General features: G+C 43.4%; 2 protein-coding genes across 2 annotated transcripts in view; both read left to right on the forward strand.

The window, feature by feature from the left end:
* Positions 1–6674, forward strand: part of LOC141094355 (uncharacterized) — a 73661-nt gene extending 66987 nt beyond the window's left edge. The window contains exons 9-10 of the mRNA XM_073580193.1: positions 6066–6180; positions 6265–6674. Of these exons, the coding sequence (XP_073436294.1) occupies positions 6066–6180; positions 6265–6569 (420 nt within the window). The 3' untranslated portion in view covers positions 6570–6674. The remainder of the gene's footprint in view (positions 1–6065; positions 6181–6264) is intronic.
* Positions 1–16891, forward strand: part of LOC141094241 (uncharacterized) — a 309531-nt gene that overhangs the window by 66954 nt on the left and 225686 nt on the right. The window lies entirely within an intron of this gene.

Genomic DNA, 16891 nt, shown 5'->3' on the forward strand with positions numbered 1-16891 from the left:
TCTCGGGTACCTCTTTCAGTACTACCCTGTGTTTCCAGAGGTCCACTCTGCTTTGGCTGGAGTCTGAATGAAGGACGCTGGCTGGAATTCCTTGGTTACATGGTTACATATAAAAGATCACTGCTTCTCCACGTATTTCCAGTCTGACAACACTTTACTCACAGGACACAGAATATATCACACAGATACAGAGGGCAGGCCAATAGAAAAGCGGCAGGCCAGACATACATGACAATAGCCGCAAGTGGCCGGAGCCTGCCGATATTTACTGTGGGAATTACAAAGGTGTGGGAGGGGAGGGGCGGACAAAAGGGGAATATCATGTCCCCTCTGCCCAGGGCATCTCCCATGGTACCTATTATACATACATATAAATGCACAACATATTCTGGGTGCTGAGTGGTTCTGTAACAACAAGTAATAACATAAGGATGGAAATACAGCACAGCCCCCGCCGGGGCTGGTTGACCACACAAAACTGAATAGACAAAACCCAACCAAATGTGAACAATAGCAAAAGAACACTTAGTTTCCAGCTTAGTCCCTGCATCCTCAAGCTAAGACCTCAGGAGGCAGGAAATACTCACCAGCAGGGATAGAGGGAGTCGGCTGTCTTACATCCAGTCAAAAACTCCAGATGTCCAATTGTCCTCCTCATTATCAGGTGGCAGGCCTCTGTTAATTAGATCAGCTCCATTACCTCCTGTAACCACCAGGGGGAGCCCAGAAAGAGAACTCGCGACTCCTCTGTCAATATAACCAGCTCCACTACCTTCACCAGCAACCCAAAGGTAGGCTAGAAAGCAAATTCACAACACATGACCTGCAAAAAAATAACATAAAAAAACAATATCCTTACATCTCCGCCGTTCAGTCGTCCCACGCTGCAATCCATCAGAAGGGGTTAAATAGTTTACAATGAGGACCGGTGCTAATGCAACCAGCCCCACTGTAAACTACTTTAGAATGAATTAGTTTATTCTACTATGAAAGGGTTAAAATCCACACACAGACATTACTTAAAAAGTCTTTTAATAAAACTAAGACACCAAGTTTTTGACAAATTTTTATTACTCTGGTAATCCCAAAAAACCATGACCTGCTAAAAAAATAACAAAAAATCAATAATATCCTTACCTCTCCGCCGTTCAGTCATGTCCCACGCTGCAATCCATCAGAAAGGGTTAAATAGTTTACAATGAGGACCGGTGCTAATTCAACCAGCCCCACTGTAAACTACTTCAGAATGAATTAATTCAGCTCTGCGCAGCCTCAATGGCTGCCTTGAGATAAACTAATTACCGTGGGAAAGTTTCTGACTTTTTTTCTCACACTCATTAGTTCATCCTCAGGTCAGCCGGGGACTCCTGCTGACGTCACTGAGGCTGCGGGGAGTCCCCTGACTGACCTGAGGTGAACTAATGAGCATGGGAAAAAGTCAGAAACTTTGCCACGGTAATTAGCTCATCTCCAGGCAGCCATTGAGGCTGCGCAGAGCTGAATTAATTCATTCTGAAGTAGTTTACAGTGGGGCTGGCTGAATTAGCACCGGTCCTCATTGTAAACTATTTAACCCTTTCTGATGGATTGCAGCGTGGGACATGACTGAACGGCGGAGAGGTAAGGATATTATTGATTTTTTTGTTATTTTTTTTGCAGGTCATGGTTTTTTGGGATTACCAGAGTAATAAAAATTTTTCAAAAACTTGGTGTCTTAATTTTATTAAAAGACTTTTTAATTAATGTCTGTGTGTGGATTTTAACCCTTTCATAGTATAGGGTTAATAATGGATCAGTGTCTTATTGATATTAACCCTTTGTTATATTAACCCATTAACCACTGCTACAGGGCAATGGGAATAGAGCAGATAAGTGCTAGAAATGGCACATCTTATAGATGCGCCATTTCTGGGGTGTCTGGGGGCAGATTTTTGTAGCCAGGGGGGCCAAAAACAATGGTCCCTCTCAAGGCTATTAAAATCTGCCCTCACCTGCTTTACCTCTCTGGTTGACAAATTACCACGGGAGCTCACACAATTTTTTACAACGAATTAACCCCTTAAATTAACACCTACACCTCCCAAATTTTACACATCAACCCTCATCTAATCACTAGTGAAAGACATATAAAAAAAACATGACATGAAATGGTTTATTGTATGTAACCATGTGTCATTTCATGTCGGGCTGGGGAATGATTTTACAGAAGCCGGCAATTGAATTAACGGCTATTCTGCTATGAAGAACTCTATGAAATATATATATATACACTCACTGGCCACTTTATTAGGTACACCATGCTAGTAAGGGGTTGGACCCCCTTTTGCCTTCAGAACTGCCTCAATTCTTCGTGGCAGAGATTCAACAAGGTGCTGGAAGCATTCCTCAGAGATTTTGGACCATATTGACATGATGGCATCACACAGTTGGCGCAGATTTGTCGGCTGCACATCCCTGATGCGAATCTCCCGTTCCACCACATCCCAAAGATGCTCTATTGGATTGAGATCTGGTGACTGAGGAGGCCATTTGAGTACAGTGAACTCATTGTCATGTTCAAGAAACCAATCTGAGATGATTCGAGCTTTATGACATGGCGCATTATCCTGCTGAAAGTAGCCATCAGATGTTGGGTACATTGTGGTCATAAAGGGATGGACATGGTCAGCAACAATACTCAGGTAGGCTGTGGCGTTGCAACGATGCTCAATTGGTACCAAGGGGCCCAAAGAGTGCCAAGAAAAAATTCCCCACACCATGACACCACCACCACCAGCCTGAACCGTTGATACAAGGCAGGATGGATCCATGCTTTCATGTTGTTTACGCCAAATTCTGACCCTACCATCCGAATGTCGCAGCAGAAATCGAGACTCATCAGACCAGGCAACGTTTTTCCAATCTTCTACTGTCCAATTTCGATGAGCTTGTGCAAATTGTAGCCTCAGTTTCCTGTTCTTAGCTGAGAGGAGTGGTACCCAGTGTGGTCTTCTGCTGCTGTAGCCCATCTGCCTCAAAGTTCGACGCACTGTGCGTTCAGAGATGCTCTTCTGCCTACCTTGGTTGTAACGGGTGGCAATTTGAGTCACTGTTGCCTTTCTATCAGCTCGAACCAGTCTGCCCATTCTCCTCTGACCTCTGGCATCAACAAGGCATTTCCGGCCACAGAACTGCCGCTCACTGGATTTTTTTTCTTTTTCGGACCATTCTCTGTAAACCCTAGAGATGGTTGTGCGTGAAAATCCCAGTAGATCAGCAGTTTCTGAAATACTCAGACCAGCCCTTCTGGCACCAACAATCATGCCACGTTCAAAGGCACTCAAATCACCTTTCTTCCCCATACTGATGCTCGGTTTGAACTGCAGGAGATTGTCTTGACCATGTCTACATGCCTAAATGCACTGAGTTGCCGCCATGTGATTGGCTGATTAGAAATTAAGTCTTAACACACAGTTGGACAGGTGTACCTAATAAAGTGGCCAGTGAGTGTATATGTCTCAATGACGTGTGTGTATATATATATATATGTATTTTATGTGTATATATCTATTCTTTCTATCTTTATTAAACCTGTCAGTGTGATTTTACTGTATCACGCACTGAATTGCCGGCTTTTCTAAGGGACACCGGGTGCGTATTTCTCGCAAGTCACGCATCTGGTCCGTGTGTAATGTGTTGTTTTTGCGCACCCATTGACTTCCATTGGTGTACTACAGGCGCAGTACGCTGACAATCGCAGCATGCTGCGATTGGCACGGGCCGTAGAATACGTCCGAGAAATATACGGCTGATGGGAGCTACCCCATAGAGAATCATTTGTCCGTGTGCAATGCGTGGTTTTTACGCCTCTCACTCGTCCGTATTTCACTCTAGTGTAACCCTGGCCTAAGCCTCACTCTTCCCACTTACCCTGGTGCGATGGCAAGTGGGGTGATGGGGGATTGATGTCAGCTTTGTACTGTCAGGTGACATCAAGCCCAGAGATTAGTAATGGAGAGGCGTCTTTAAGATGTCCTCATAAATAACCACATTGTCAAATTGAATTAAAAAAAACACACAAGAATTGAAAGAATGACACCGACTCCTTTAATGAATCTAAAATAAACCATACTCACATCATTGCCCAGTACACTTGAAGGCAGTGTCTTCTATAACAGAATTAAAATAATAAACAACATTGCAGTTCACCTTGAGAAATCAGGGTGCAACGAGTCATTCTACCCAGCTTTTCACCATGAGTGGTCGCCTCAGGTCACCGCTTATGCTGATGAGCAAATGTCTCACAGATGGATTACAGCGTGGGACACTTTGTATTCTTTCAACTTTGGACAGGTGAGGGATATTGTTGTTTTTTCTTTTGTTTCTTTACATGGTACAATGGCTTCACTGGATTAGGTGCTAAGGTGAGTATTTTTTACTTAATTTTACTCTATGTAGACAGCGGGGGCTGAATACAACTCTCAACATTGTCCCCTGCTTGTGCTGATCACATGCAAAACAGAGTACAATGAATGAAATTAGCTGTTTTCAACACATGGAGCCAGGTATCAGCGCGAACAGTACTGCTGATTCCCAGGTGCCGTTACATGTCACACAGATGTCATTAATGTGTGAGTTGTTTGGTGGCTCGTGCTGCTGCTAAAAACAGTCATGTCAGCGTGCCTTGCCCACAGACACACGGTCCGTGGAAACACTGATATGTGTGCAGATCCATTCACTTTAATGGTTCTACGTGTTGAAGTGTCTCCGGTATGTATGAAAACTGTCACCACACGTACTGGACACACTGACATGTAAAGAAGGCTTTAAGGGGGGTATTCTCATTTCCAGGATCCTATCCCAAAAATCTAGTAGGTGTAATAATAATAATTATAGCAAATACCTCCGATTAGAAATGTGGTATAGTTTTACTGATTCTCTATGTCCATTACCCCATGTCCAGGGCATTGCAGTAGCTTAGGTATCCATGGTTATGACCGCTAGCAACTAACAGTCACTATATCAGTGGTAGTAACCATGGATACCTAAGCTAATGCAATGCTCTGCACATAGGGTGAGCAACATAGCGAGTCAGGAGAACTGTATTACATATTTCCCAATATTATTACACATACTACATATGGGGATGGATGATCAGAGATGGGAATAACCCTTTGAGAATCTTACATGTTTTTATGGTGTATATTTTTATCTGTTGCTATAGATTGTAATATAATAAAGCTTTTTTTTATTCCTCCCTTTATTGCTTCAAACTTTTCTGCATTTGTGTATTATGTTTGGCGATTGTCCTTTAGAGGTTCAGTACCATGGGATTTGTGAACAGGTGGCTCACCACTGTCTGAGGTCATAGTTTCATTATACTTTGAGTTGTATAGAATTATGTGTAACGGGGTCTTCCAAGCTGGGGTACCTCTTTCAGTACCACCCCGTGTTTTTGGAGGTCCGCTCTGCGTTGGCTGGAGTCTGAATGAATGACGCTGGCTGGAATTCCTCTGAGTGCATGGGTGCATATAAAAGATCGCTGCTTCTCCATGTATTTCCAGTCTGACAACACTTTACTCACAGGACACAGAATATATCACACAGATACAGAGGGCAGGCCAATAGACAAGCGTCAGGCCAGACATGCATTACAAAAGCAGCAGGTGGCCGGAGCCTGCGTATGTTTACTGTGGGAATTACAAAGGTAGGGGGAGGGCGGACACTGCTGATACATTAGGGACATGCATCTCACATGGAACCTATTATATATACATATAACTGCACAACATATTCTGGGTGCTGAGTGGTTCTGTAACATTATGTATATAGAAATTATATAAAATATAGGGCATTGATATTGAAAAATAATAAAACCGGTTTTATTCTTGGCAGATGACTATGGTGTCAAACCAGATACCTATGAAAAGCATGCCATTATTCCTGCTATACCTCCAGCCCTTCAGAGCAAAAATCAATCATCGGAGCCTTTTCAATCAGTAACCTATTTGGATTCATCACAGACTGTTAAGCAAAATGAAAGCTGCAAACGTGATGTTGAACATCAATTAATTCTCACAGAGAAGAAACCATTTTCCTGTTCAGAATGTGGGAAATATTTTAAATATAAATCTCAATTGCTTAGACATGAGAGAATTCACACAGGAGAGAAGCCATTTTCATGTTCAGAATGTGGAAAATGTTTTAACCGTCAGTCATATTTGATTACTCATTACAGATTTCACACAGGGGAGAAGCCGTATTCATGTCCGGAATGTAGGAAAGGTTTTGTTGATAAATCAGCTCTTGATAAACATCAAAGAATCCACACAGGAGAGAAGCCGTATTCATGTCCAGAATGTGGGAAATGTTTTATCCAGAGATCAGATCTTGTTAAACATCAAAGAATCCACACAGGAGAGAAGCCATATCCATGTCCAGAATGTGGGAAAGGTTTCATCCAGAAAGCAAATTTCCTTATTCATCAGCGAAGTCACACAGGAGAGAAGCCATATCCATGTCCAGAATGTGGGAAATGTTATTGTTCGAGATCAAAACTTGTTGCACATCAGAGAACTCATACAGGGTAGAAACCATTTTTTATGTTCAGAATGTGGGAAATGTTATTCTTGGGAATCATATCTTCTTCATCATCTAAAAACTCATGTAGAGTGTGAAGGAAATAAATAATTCAGGCAGGAGAGTTACATTTAGTTGACAAAGGAGTGAAACTGGATATACCAGTATTGTAAGCACAAAGGGGCTTTGCTGGAGGTATGTGTCAATCCTGGCACCTTAGCTCCTGGATTCTCAGCTTAGAGGGGGGATAGCAAATAGTCTGTACTAGAAGGAATATCTCCTATTGTGTAGGAAGAGACAAGTATGTGAAAGTGCACAACTTGGCTCATTGTCCATTCATAGACCGCATTGTTTAACCCATTCCTGACTTGCGCCGTATATATAAGGAGCCGTAGGAGCTGTGTTACCGCATATCACCATATAGATAGGGCACTGTGATCAGCTAGATGAGCGATCTGTCATTATACAGTTGATTGGGAAAAATGAGGATGAATGAACTCATGGAGATCAACATCCAACACTGCGGAGACACCATCATGTTTCTCAACGCAGTGATTCTAGAGCAATGCCCCCATCCCTTATGGGAAATATGTAAAAACATGCATATTTCCCATAAGGGATGGGGGCATTGCTCTAGAATTACTGCGTTGAGAAACATGTGATGGTGTCTCCGCAATGTTGGATGTTGATCTCCATGAGTTCATTCATCCTCATTTTTCACAGTCTTCTACTACGCATTGCTCCTACTGGCCAGTTTCCTACTCCACACTGATGAGGGGCAAAACCCCGAAACAGCTGTCTGTGGATGGATACCATGTTTTGGCATAGGTGGTTTCCTTCATTGGAGACGGCCCTTCCCGTGATTGTTCCTTCCCGGGGAAAGACCTGGCTAGTCATTGCTTGCGTTGAGAAACATGTGATTGTGTCTCCGCGGCTTGTGTTTTGCATGATTATACAGTTGATGTCCCAACTGGGGACAATGTCAAAGAGTAAAAATATATTTTTATCACAAAAAAAAGGAAATTATTAATCCAATAAACACATTTATTTTTGTTTAAATTAAAATAAAAAGTGCACACATTTGGTATCGCCCCTTCTGGAACCACCTGACCTTTAAAACCAGCACACTGTCCGCTTCAGTGAACACCGTAAAAACAAACAAATGAAAAAAAACAAGGCAAAAAAATATGTGCTTTCATCATATTGCTGAACAAAAGGTGGAAAAATAAGTGATATAAAACAATATGCATAAAAATTGTGCAGCTGAAAACGTATTCTTGTCTTGCAAAAAACAAGCCACCATACGGGTCCATCAGGAGAAAAATAAGTTATAGCTCTCATGATGATAAAGCGATTCTTTTAAGAATAAAATAGTTTTTTTATAAAAGCACTAAAGCATAAAAGAATATAAATGAGGTATCGCTGTAATCATACTGACCCGAAGAATAACACTGCCTTATCAATTTTACTACATGCAGAACAGCATAAAATAAACAAAAATATATGAATTCCTTTTTTTTTTTGGTCATTCTGCCTCCCAAACATCGGAATATAAAGCGATCACAAATTGTCATGTGTTCAAAAATTTTACCAGTAAACTTCAACTTGTCCTGCAAGAAAACAAGCCCTCACATGACTGTCAGCAAAATTATGGAAAAATTATAGCTATCAAAATATGGCGATGCAGAGTTTGCAATAAAAAGCATCTCTCCTTGAACACTCTACAGGATAGCTGACAGATCATGGCTCCATCACAAGGGAAACAGATTGCAGGATGCCAGCTTAGGGGACCACGGCCCCAGCTGAAAGAATAAAGATCTGCTCCATTGACCATCACTGTACCATAGATGTGTGGGTAGTCAGGATTTGGACCCACCGGTCACCAGAACCCCATGGATATATTTGGGAAAGCCAGAATTGGCAGCCACCGGTCACCTGGCTCCATGGAGATGTTCGGAGAAGCGAGGCTTTGACCCTCTGGTCACCTGAGCTCGTGCCTCAATGGACTGTCAGCTTCCTAGGCTTGTTGCTACCTCCTCCTGTGCATTCCACAGGTGGGGTAGGCAGCCCTGGAAGCTCTGAAGTCACAGCTGCTGTTATCCTGGCGATTCAGCGGAAGTGTGAAATTCTGTAATTTTACAACATCTTGGGTATTTTGCTGGGCCTGTGTAAAATATTAGTATCTCAATAATAAAAAAGATTACTAGCTAGCCAGCTCTGTTTAGTGAGTGAGTGAGCTATTCTGAGTACTTTGGCTGGTACATCTGTTCCCTGTTTGTCAGAACTATAAGGCTTTTGTCAGAATTGTCAATATGTGGCTATTTGGAGGTTGTAAATGGTTCCAAAGGTCAAAGGCCATAAGCTTAAGTTTTTCAAAGGTAATGCATAATAACTAATATGCATAGTCTATAAGTAAATAGTGTTGTTCTAATATGGAAGAGGCTACGAACATAGCGGCAGATCACCATATGTGGTTATGAGACAGGAAAAATAGACACTAATGCAAGTCTATGGGTCAAAATAGTATAAAATCCGACCTAACTACTGTACAGGGAGAGCTCTCATCCCTTGAGAATCTCGAACATGGACCACATCATGCCTCAAGACCATATGTAAGAACCAATGAATGCTTGTTTTCTCTTCTTTTAATCTAATACATATTTTGTGTGCTATGAACTTACTTTTCTTCATTTTTGTAATCACTTTTTGAAAGAACATTAAACTAGATTTAATTTTATCCACACAATTCAATATGGTTTTCCTTTCTATCCTCACCGTGCTCTTACTTAAGGAAGAAAGAGATATTTTTTTTTCATTTTGGAGAGCTCAGGCCAGGCTGACCTTTGTGCTAAATTTGGGTGGAACCCATCATTTGTATAAGGGGGGAGAACTCTGCTAAAGCCACCTGTTGTACGAAGTCTCAAGAATTCCACTATTTCACGTCACAAGGATCAGACAGAATCTACAGACTACGAGTGAGGATCCGTGTCTTCGACCATAGAAAGCTGCATGCGTCCCATCTAGACGGAGGTCTGAGGATTTCAGTAAAGATACAGAAGACCATCCATTGACGGTTGGATTAACCCAGGAGAGGAAAAGACGCTCCATAGTTGAGAAAATGGATTTTATACATGATTATTCTAAGAAAAGTAATATAGAGTTTAAGTTTGCTCATAGCCATACAGATGCACGATTATGGTCTAGTTTGTATAGTCAATGTGAAGCAGAGAATCATAAAATTGATAAGAGGCTTTTCTAAGTAAAAAAGTTACAAAGAAAGCTTCAAAATGTCATGCACATGGTCCGAGAGTACAATAATTTAGTCTTTGAGAAAACTGAAACACAAGCATATAAAACATGTACCGTCACACAAGAAACTGATCACACTGACACTCAAGGTGTTAGGACTGGTGGAACGCACCAAATTATAAATTAATAGTGGGTGCGTTCGCAGCCCGGGGTCCACCGTGCAGAGGTGGTACACTGCTGCTAGGTAATGGCGGAAGAATGGAGCAGCGTAAAAACAGTCACACGTGGGTTACGTCACCCAATGTGAACAGGAGCGGACTCTGTTAATTAACAGAGCCGCGCAGCCGCTGAACGTGGATGCTGGAGCCTGTTTAACTCACAGAGCCCGACCAAAGAGCGCACTGAGGTGTGCCGAGTCACTGATGATGGCTAATGCCTGACTCAAACTCTGACCTACCTATGCCTAAGCCTGGGCGCTAGCAGGCTAGGCTGAACAACACATGTGTACCAAGGGTAGAGGTTTCATAATCAGTCAGTCACCAGAGACATTCATACGTGCATACACCACTCCTTATAGTCTGAAAATACAGTCTATCCTAGTGCATGGCCGAGCGGCCATGCAAACCTTTTATAGCCGCGAGCGTCCGGGACCTTCCTGACTTCTCAGATGGGCCAATCCGATCATGAGCAGGACCTGAGCACGTGACCCTTGATCTCCAATGGGAGATCACTCCACGGGCATGCTCATGGGGACTTAGTCCCTGGAGAATCTCGCTGCTGAGCAGCATGCATTGCCATAGCTGTGCCAGAGGTGGCAGCTGCAAGCAAACCCATGGAGCTGGTCTGGGCAGAGCGCTGGGACTGATGAGTTTGCTGAGCAACCTCCTCTGTGGCTGGAGAGGAATGGGAGACCGCTGGAAGTAAGGCTCGGGATTCCTGCTGTGCAGTGACAGGAACCTGACACCAAACACAAGGTGACACACAGGAGTCTGACGGGGATTCCTTTGTTTGATATTGTTAGAACATTTTGAAAAACTGGAAGATCAAATTGATACTCGAACAGAGTTATTGTCCAAATTACGACAAGACATGAAAAAGGTTTCTGCTAATACAAGATCAACAGGTAAACAGGAAGACAATGCTGCTGCCTCATCGTTTGTACCCGACACACAAGATCCAGATGCTTCAGTAGATGATTTAGAGGCAGTTGAACTACAACAGAAAAAATTACATGACAGAGCAGCACGCATTAATCTGAAAATACACAATCAGTGAATGAAAATTGTAAGACATTCCAAATTACAACGATAAGATGGATGCCTTTTATAATGTGGACATTTTTGAATCAAACAGATAAATTCAATCTAATGATGAACAAAAAAACAAGATATTCAAAGTATGGTTACCTTCACATATGGGAAAAAGATTACAGACCACACCCAGATTAAATGATATCAATGAAATGACACATAGTACAAAAGAGGACAGACTTAGACAATTGATATTGTTCCCGACCGGGGAAGACATGCCTACAGTCGATATTTTGGGGAATTTACAAACGAATATTTCTGAAGACCCATTCTCTTTTTTGGTAAAATTTGAACAGGCCTATAGAATGGTAATGGATCTCAGGTCTCACGAAGAGCCAGCATCCATGATCAGATTTTTTTGTAAAAAAGTTCAAGTACTTGGATCCTGTCTCAGTGCAATTGGCTAATGCTTGGCCATCATTGCAAGAAGCAACAGTTTTTATTGACAAAGTAAGGAGATCCATGAAACAAAACCAGGTCAAGGCTAAAATAGCTGTAGTTCATGAGAAAGAAGGCAGTCAGCTGAAACCTAGATCCACAGTAATCTCCAAGAACAGGGATTACATTGATCATCTCATCTGCTGCAATAGACTCTAATTGTAAAAATTCCCTCTGCTTGCTGTCTTCTGCAACATATTCAAATGGTACAACTTCCCACCTCTGATTGCTGTCTGCTGTGTCATCTGCTGCTTTACCATCTAGAAACATATTTTAATGTGTCTGCTAATTCATTGTTATAAATCATTTGGTGCATTGTACTTAAAACTCACTGTTGCATTTCCATGACTGGGATCAGTGTAGATCTTATCTGGTGGAGGTGTTAAAATAGATGTTGCCAGGCTGAATGTCTTTGAACATTCAAAAAAAAAAACCCTGGTGTGCTGACCCCAGCTGCCAAATTATCCTCAACCAGTTCCCACAATCCATCTCTTCTGACCCTGCGGTCTGGACTATAAATTTGGAACCATCCTTAGGGGTGCACGCATCACAGAAGCAAAGCGTCACGAAGATAAGCGTCGGGATACAGCAGTTATTACATGGCAGTTAGTCAGGGCAGGAGTCAGATAACCCACACTCTGCTCTCCCTTTTATCCATGTGCTTTATTCCTATCCTCCTATGTTCTCTTGCAATCCACTTTCACCGACCAATCCCCCCTCCATCACGACTCGTATACATCAGCTCCTCTCTCTTTCCTTCTCCCATGTACAGCTCCCATGCACTTCTCACCTTCTTAAAAAACCTCAGCCCATCTTGCCCAAACACACTGCACAAAAAATCTTCATACAATTCCAAAAACTACTTGCTCTTTTTCTTCCTGCTCCTACTGATTTCAGGGGACATCTCCCCCAACCCCGGTCCACCATCCCCCAACCTCAACCCCTACCCTAACTCACATCGAAACCTTAATAATCTTACTAATATTATTTGCACTCCTTCATTTCCTTCTTTCAATTGTGCCCTTTGGAATCCACGGTCTGTATGCAACAAGCTTCCTTTCCTACACAATTACTTTCTGAAAAACTCTCTGAATCTGTAGGCCCTCACGGAAACCTGGATTCAGGATTCTGACACTGTCTCTCCTGCTGCCATTTCCCATGGTGGCTTACAATTCTCCCATTCCCCGAGACCGACAAACAGACCTGGTGGTGGAGTCGGCATACTCCTGTCCCCACAATGCATTTTCCAGGTCATCCCCCCAGTTCCATCACTCTCATTCCCTTCTTTTGAAGTCCACACCATCAGGCTCTTTCGTCCCCTCTCCCTCAGAGTAGCGGTCATATACCGGCCCCCAGGCTCACCCACCCACTTCCTGGACCATTTCTCTGCCTGGCTGCTGCACTTCATGTCCTCAGAGCTACCAACCCTTATCCTGGGAGACTTCAACATCCCCATTAACAGCCCCACTTCCACATCTGCATCCCAGCTTCTATCACTAACCACTTTTCTAGGCCTCTCTCAGCTCTCAACCTCTGAAACACACAAAGACGGTAACACCCTGGACCTGGTTTTCGCCCGGCTCTGCTCAATCTCCTACCTAGATAACTCACCACTTCCCCTCTCTGACTACAACATTCTCTCCTTTACACTCACAAATCCTCGCTCACCCCAGCACCCTCCTACCTACCATTCAGTCAGAAATCTACAAGCCATTAACCCTCATACACTTTCAGACTCCCTACACTCATCATTGTCCCCAATCTCTTCTTTGTCCTGTCCCGATCTGGCTGTACATCACTTCAATGACACTCTTAGAAGCACCCTTGACCAAGTAGCTCCCCTCACCCTCAGAACCTCCAAACACAGAGTGAAACAGCCCTGGCTCACATCGCAAACCCGATTTCTCCAGCGATGCTCTAGGTGTGCTGAACGCTTATGGAGGAAAACACGCACACCAGAAGACTTCATACACTTCAAATTTATGTTAAGGACATATAACTCTGCCCTTCACCTTGCCAAACAGACCTACTTCACCACCCTGATCTCCTCACTATCCAACAACCCCAAGAAACTTTTTGACACCTTTCACTCCCTCCTCAGGCCAAAAGCACAAGCCCCTATCACAGACATTTGCGCTGATGACCTGGCCTCCCACTTTATAGAGAAAATAGACAATATCCGTCAGGAAATCCGCTCCCAATCACCAAGTTCAGTGACTCCCATCCCTCCCTGCATTTCCCCTGGCTCACTCTCCACATTCGATCCCATCACAGAAGAAGAAGTCTCCAGGCTCCTCTCCTCTTCTCGTCCGACTACATGCACAACCGACCCCATTCCCTCACATCTCCTCCAGTCTCTCTCTCTCCAGTCGTCACAACTCACCTAACTACAATCTTTAATCTCTCCCTCTCCTCTGGCATTTTCCCCTCCTCCTTCAAACACTCTATCATTACTCCATTACTAAAGAAACCCACCCTCGACCCATCCTGCACAAACAACTACAGACCAGTCTCCAATCTCCCCTTCATCTCTAAACTCTTGGAGCGCCTGATATACTCCCGCCTCACCCGTTACCTCTCCACTCACTCCCTCCTAGACCCTTTACAGTCCGGTTTCCGCCCCCTACATTCGACAGAAACTGCACTCATCAAAGTGACCAATGACCTTCTGACAGCAAAACGTAATGGTGACCACTCTCTGCTCATTCTTCTCGACCTTTCTGCAGCTTTCGACACTGTTGGCCATCCTCTCCTACTCTCTAGGCTCCAGTCACTAGGCATTAAGGACACTGCTCTTTCCTGGTTCTCCTCCTATCTTTCCGACTGCTCCTTCAGTGTTCTGTTTTCTGGCTCCACTTCATCTCCTCTTCCTCTCACTGTTGGGGTACCTCAGGCCTCAGTCCTTGGCCCCCTTCTCTTCTCTCTCTACACGGCCCCAATTGGACAGACCATCAACAGATTTGGCTTTCAGTACCATCTTTATGCTGATGACACACAACTGTACACATCATCCCCTGACCTTACCTCCGCTGTACTACAGAACGCCACTGACTGTCTGTCTGCAGTCTCCAACATCATGTCTGCTCTCTATCTGAAACTCAACCTCTCCAAAACTGAACTTCTTCTGCTCCCGCCATCTACTAACCTCCCTAAATCTGACATTTCCCTCTCTGTGGGTGGCACCATAATAACACCCCGACAGCAGGCGCGCTGTCTGGGTGTTATGTTTGACTCCGATCTCTCCTTCACCTCCCATATACAATCTCTTGCCCGCTCGTGCCGCTTACACCTAAAGAACATCTCTAGAATCCGCCCTTTTCTCACCATGGAAACAACAAAAACTCTCACTGTCGCCCTGATCCACTCCCGCCTGGACTACTGTAATGCTCTATTAATTGGCCTCCCTCTCACTCGACTCTCCCCTCTCCAGTCTATCCTTAATGCAGCAGCCAGGGTTGTCCATCTGGCTAATCGTTACTCGGACGCGTCCGCTCTTCACCAGTCGTTACACTGGCTGCCAATTCATTACTGGGTACAATTCAAAGTACTTGTTCTCACCCACAAAGCTCTCCACAGTGCGGTACCCCCTTACATCTCCTCCTTCATTTCTGTCTATCGGCCTAACCGACCGCTGCGCTCTGCAAATGACTTTCGACTAACCTCTGCCCTAATCCGTACCTCCCACTCCCGACTCCAAGACTTCTCCCATGCTGCGCCAATCCTCTGGAATGCTCTACCACAAGATATTAAGACCATCCACAATTTGCATAGTTTTAGGCGCTCGCTCAAAACACATTTGGTCAGAGCGGCCTATCACATTCAGTAATCAAAGTCATGTTATGTTTGTGTGTGTGTAGCCCATTCACTATCTCCATCTAACCCCCACCCCCTGAAGATGGCTGGACCGTCATTGTAAATACATCATTGTAAATACAAACCTGTGCTTTGTATCTCCCCCACCTCATTGTAGATTGTAAGCTCCCACGAGCAGGGTCGTCTTATTTCGCTTTAATTATTGTATTGTTAACGTTGTTACTTATGACTGTTGTGTTTGAAACTGTTCAACTGTAAAGCGCTGCGGAATATGTTGGTGCTATATAAATAAAGATTATTATTATTATTATTTATTATTGATCATAGAGGTAAAAATACTACAAAAAGGAACAATATCCATTGTTGTTTTTGTGGTATACCTGGACACTTAAAGTGGCAGTGCAGGAAATTTTTGAGAACAGAATCAGAGATGGGTACACAAGGAACAGGTAAGCTTGGAAGGGAAAACGGACTCATGCTAAAATCATCCACCAAACCTTCCACACCTCCATTACATTCTTCTGTACCCACTCACACTGACAACAGACAAACACAGTTACCATATGCACAATTAATCAGACAGATCAGAGAGATGACAGTGAAGGAGACAGAGTCGAAGGGCAGAATTCCAAGTTCTTTTAAAAAGGACACTGGTCTTCTCCCATCTCCTCCATCTTTCTGACAATCACAGACTATTCCTGTACCCCATCCATTGGAATTTGCGACTCGAGTTACATTGGATGACTGTGGAAGACCATTTATCAAAGTAAGTTTAGCCGGACAGAATGCTGCATTTCTCATTGACACAGGAGCTCAGTTAAGTGTTACTAATCTTGATTTGAAGCTAAACCCAGATTCACCAGTTTGTACAATTGTCAGTTTTAGTGGAAAGGGTGGAACTAAAGCAACCTTAGTTCCCAATGTGACGTTGGAAATACCTAGTTCTTTCAAAACAGGAATTGACATTTGGTATTGTCGTGATTCTGCAAATATACTTGGCACAGATTTTATGCAGGAATTCGGATGGGTAGTTGATCTAGGAAATCAAGTGATCTGGAAAGATTCCAATGGTTGTAAACCTGTAGTCATTGACCCTAATCATTATAGCCATGTTGGAAGTATTTGCTTAAATGATGTTGTGTCATCAGACCATTTGTGGCCTGAAACAGATGGTGATGAGGTATTGACTGACGTTGTTCAGCTTTTTCCTTCTCTTTGGGCTCAGTTCAGGAATGAGGATGTTGTCGTAAATGTGGAAGGGCGAGATCCTCCGCCACAGCGTCCGTATAAATTGCCTCCAGAATCAATTGATTCTATGTCAAAGATCATACAGGAATTGCTAGATCAAGGTGTTATCCAAAAGGCTAATTCTGTAAGTAACAATCCTATGTGGTGTGTCTTGAAATCTGATGGTTCTTATCGAATGATACTGGATTTTCGGATGTTTAACAAACATACTCCCAATGTAGCACCAATTGTGGCAGATACTCATGACATGATGGCAAGGTTGAATGCAAACGCGA

Source organism: Dendrobates tinctorius, unplaced genomic scaffold (genome assembly GCF_039654945.1).
Source record: "Dendrobates tinctorius isolate UK_male_01 unplaced genomic scaffold, ASM3965494v1 ptg000063l, whole genome shotgun sequence".
Taxonomy (NCBI): domain Eukaryota; kingdom Metazoa; phylum Chordata; class Amphibia; order Anura; family Dendrobatidae; genus Dendrobates; species Dendrobates tinctorius.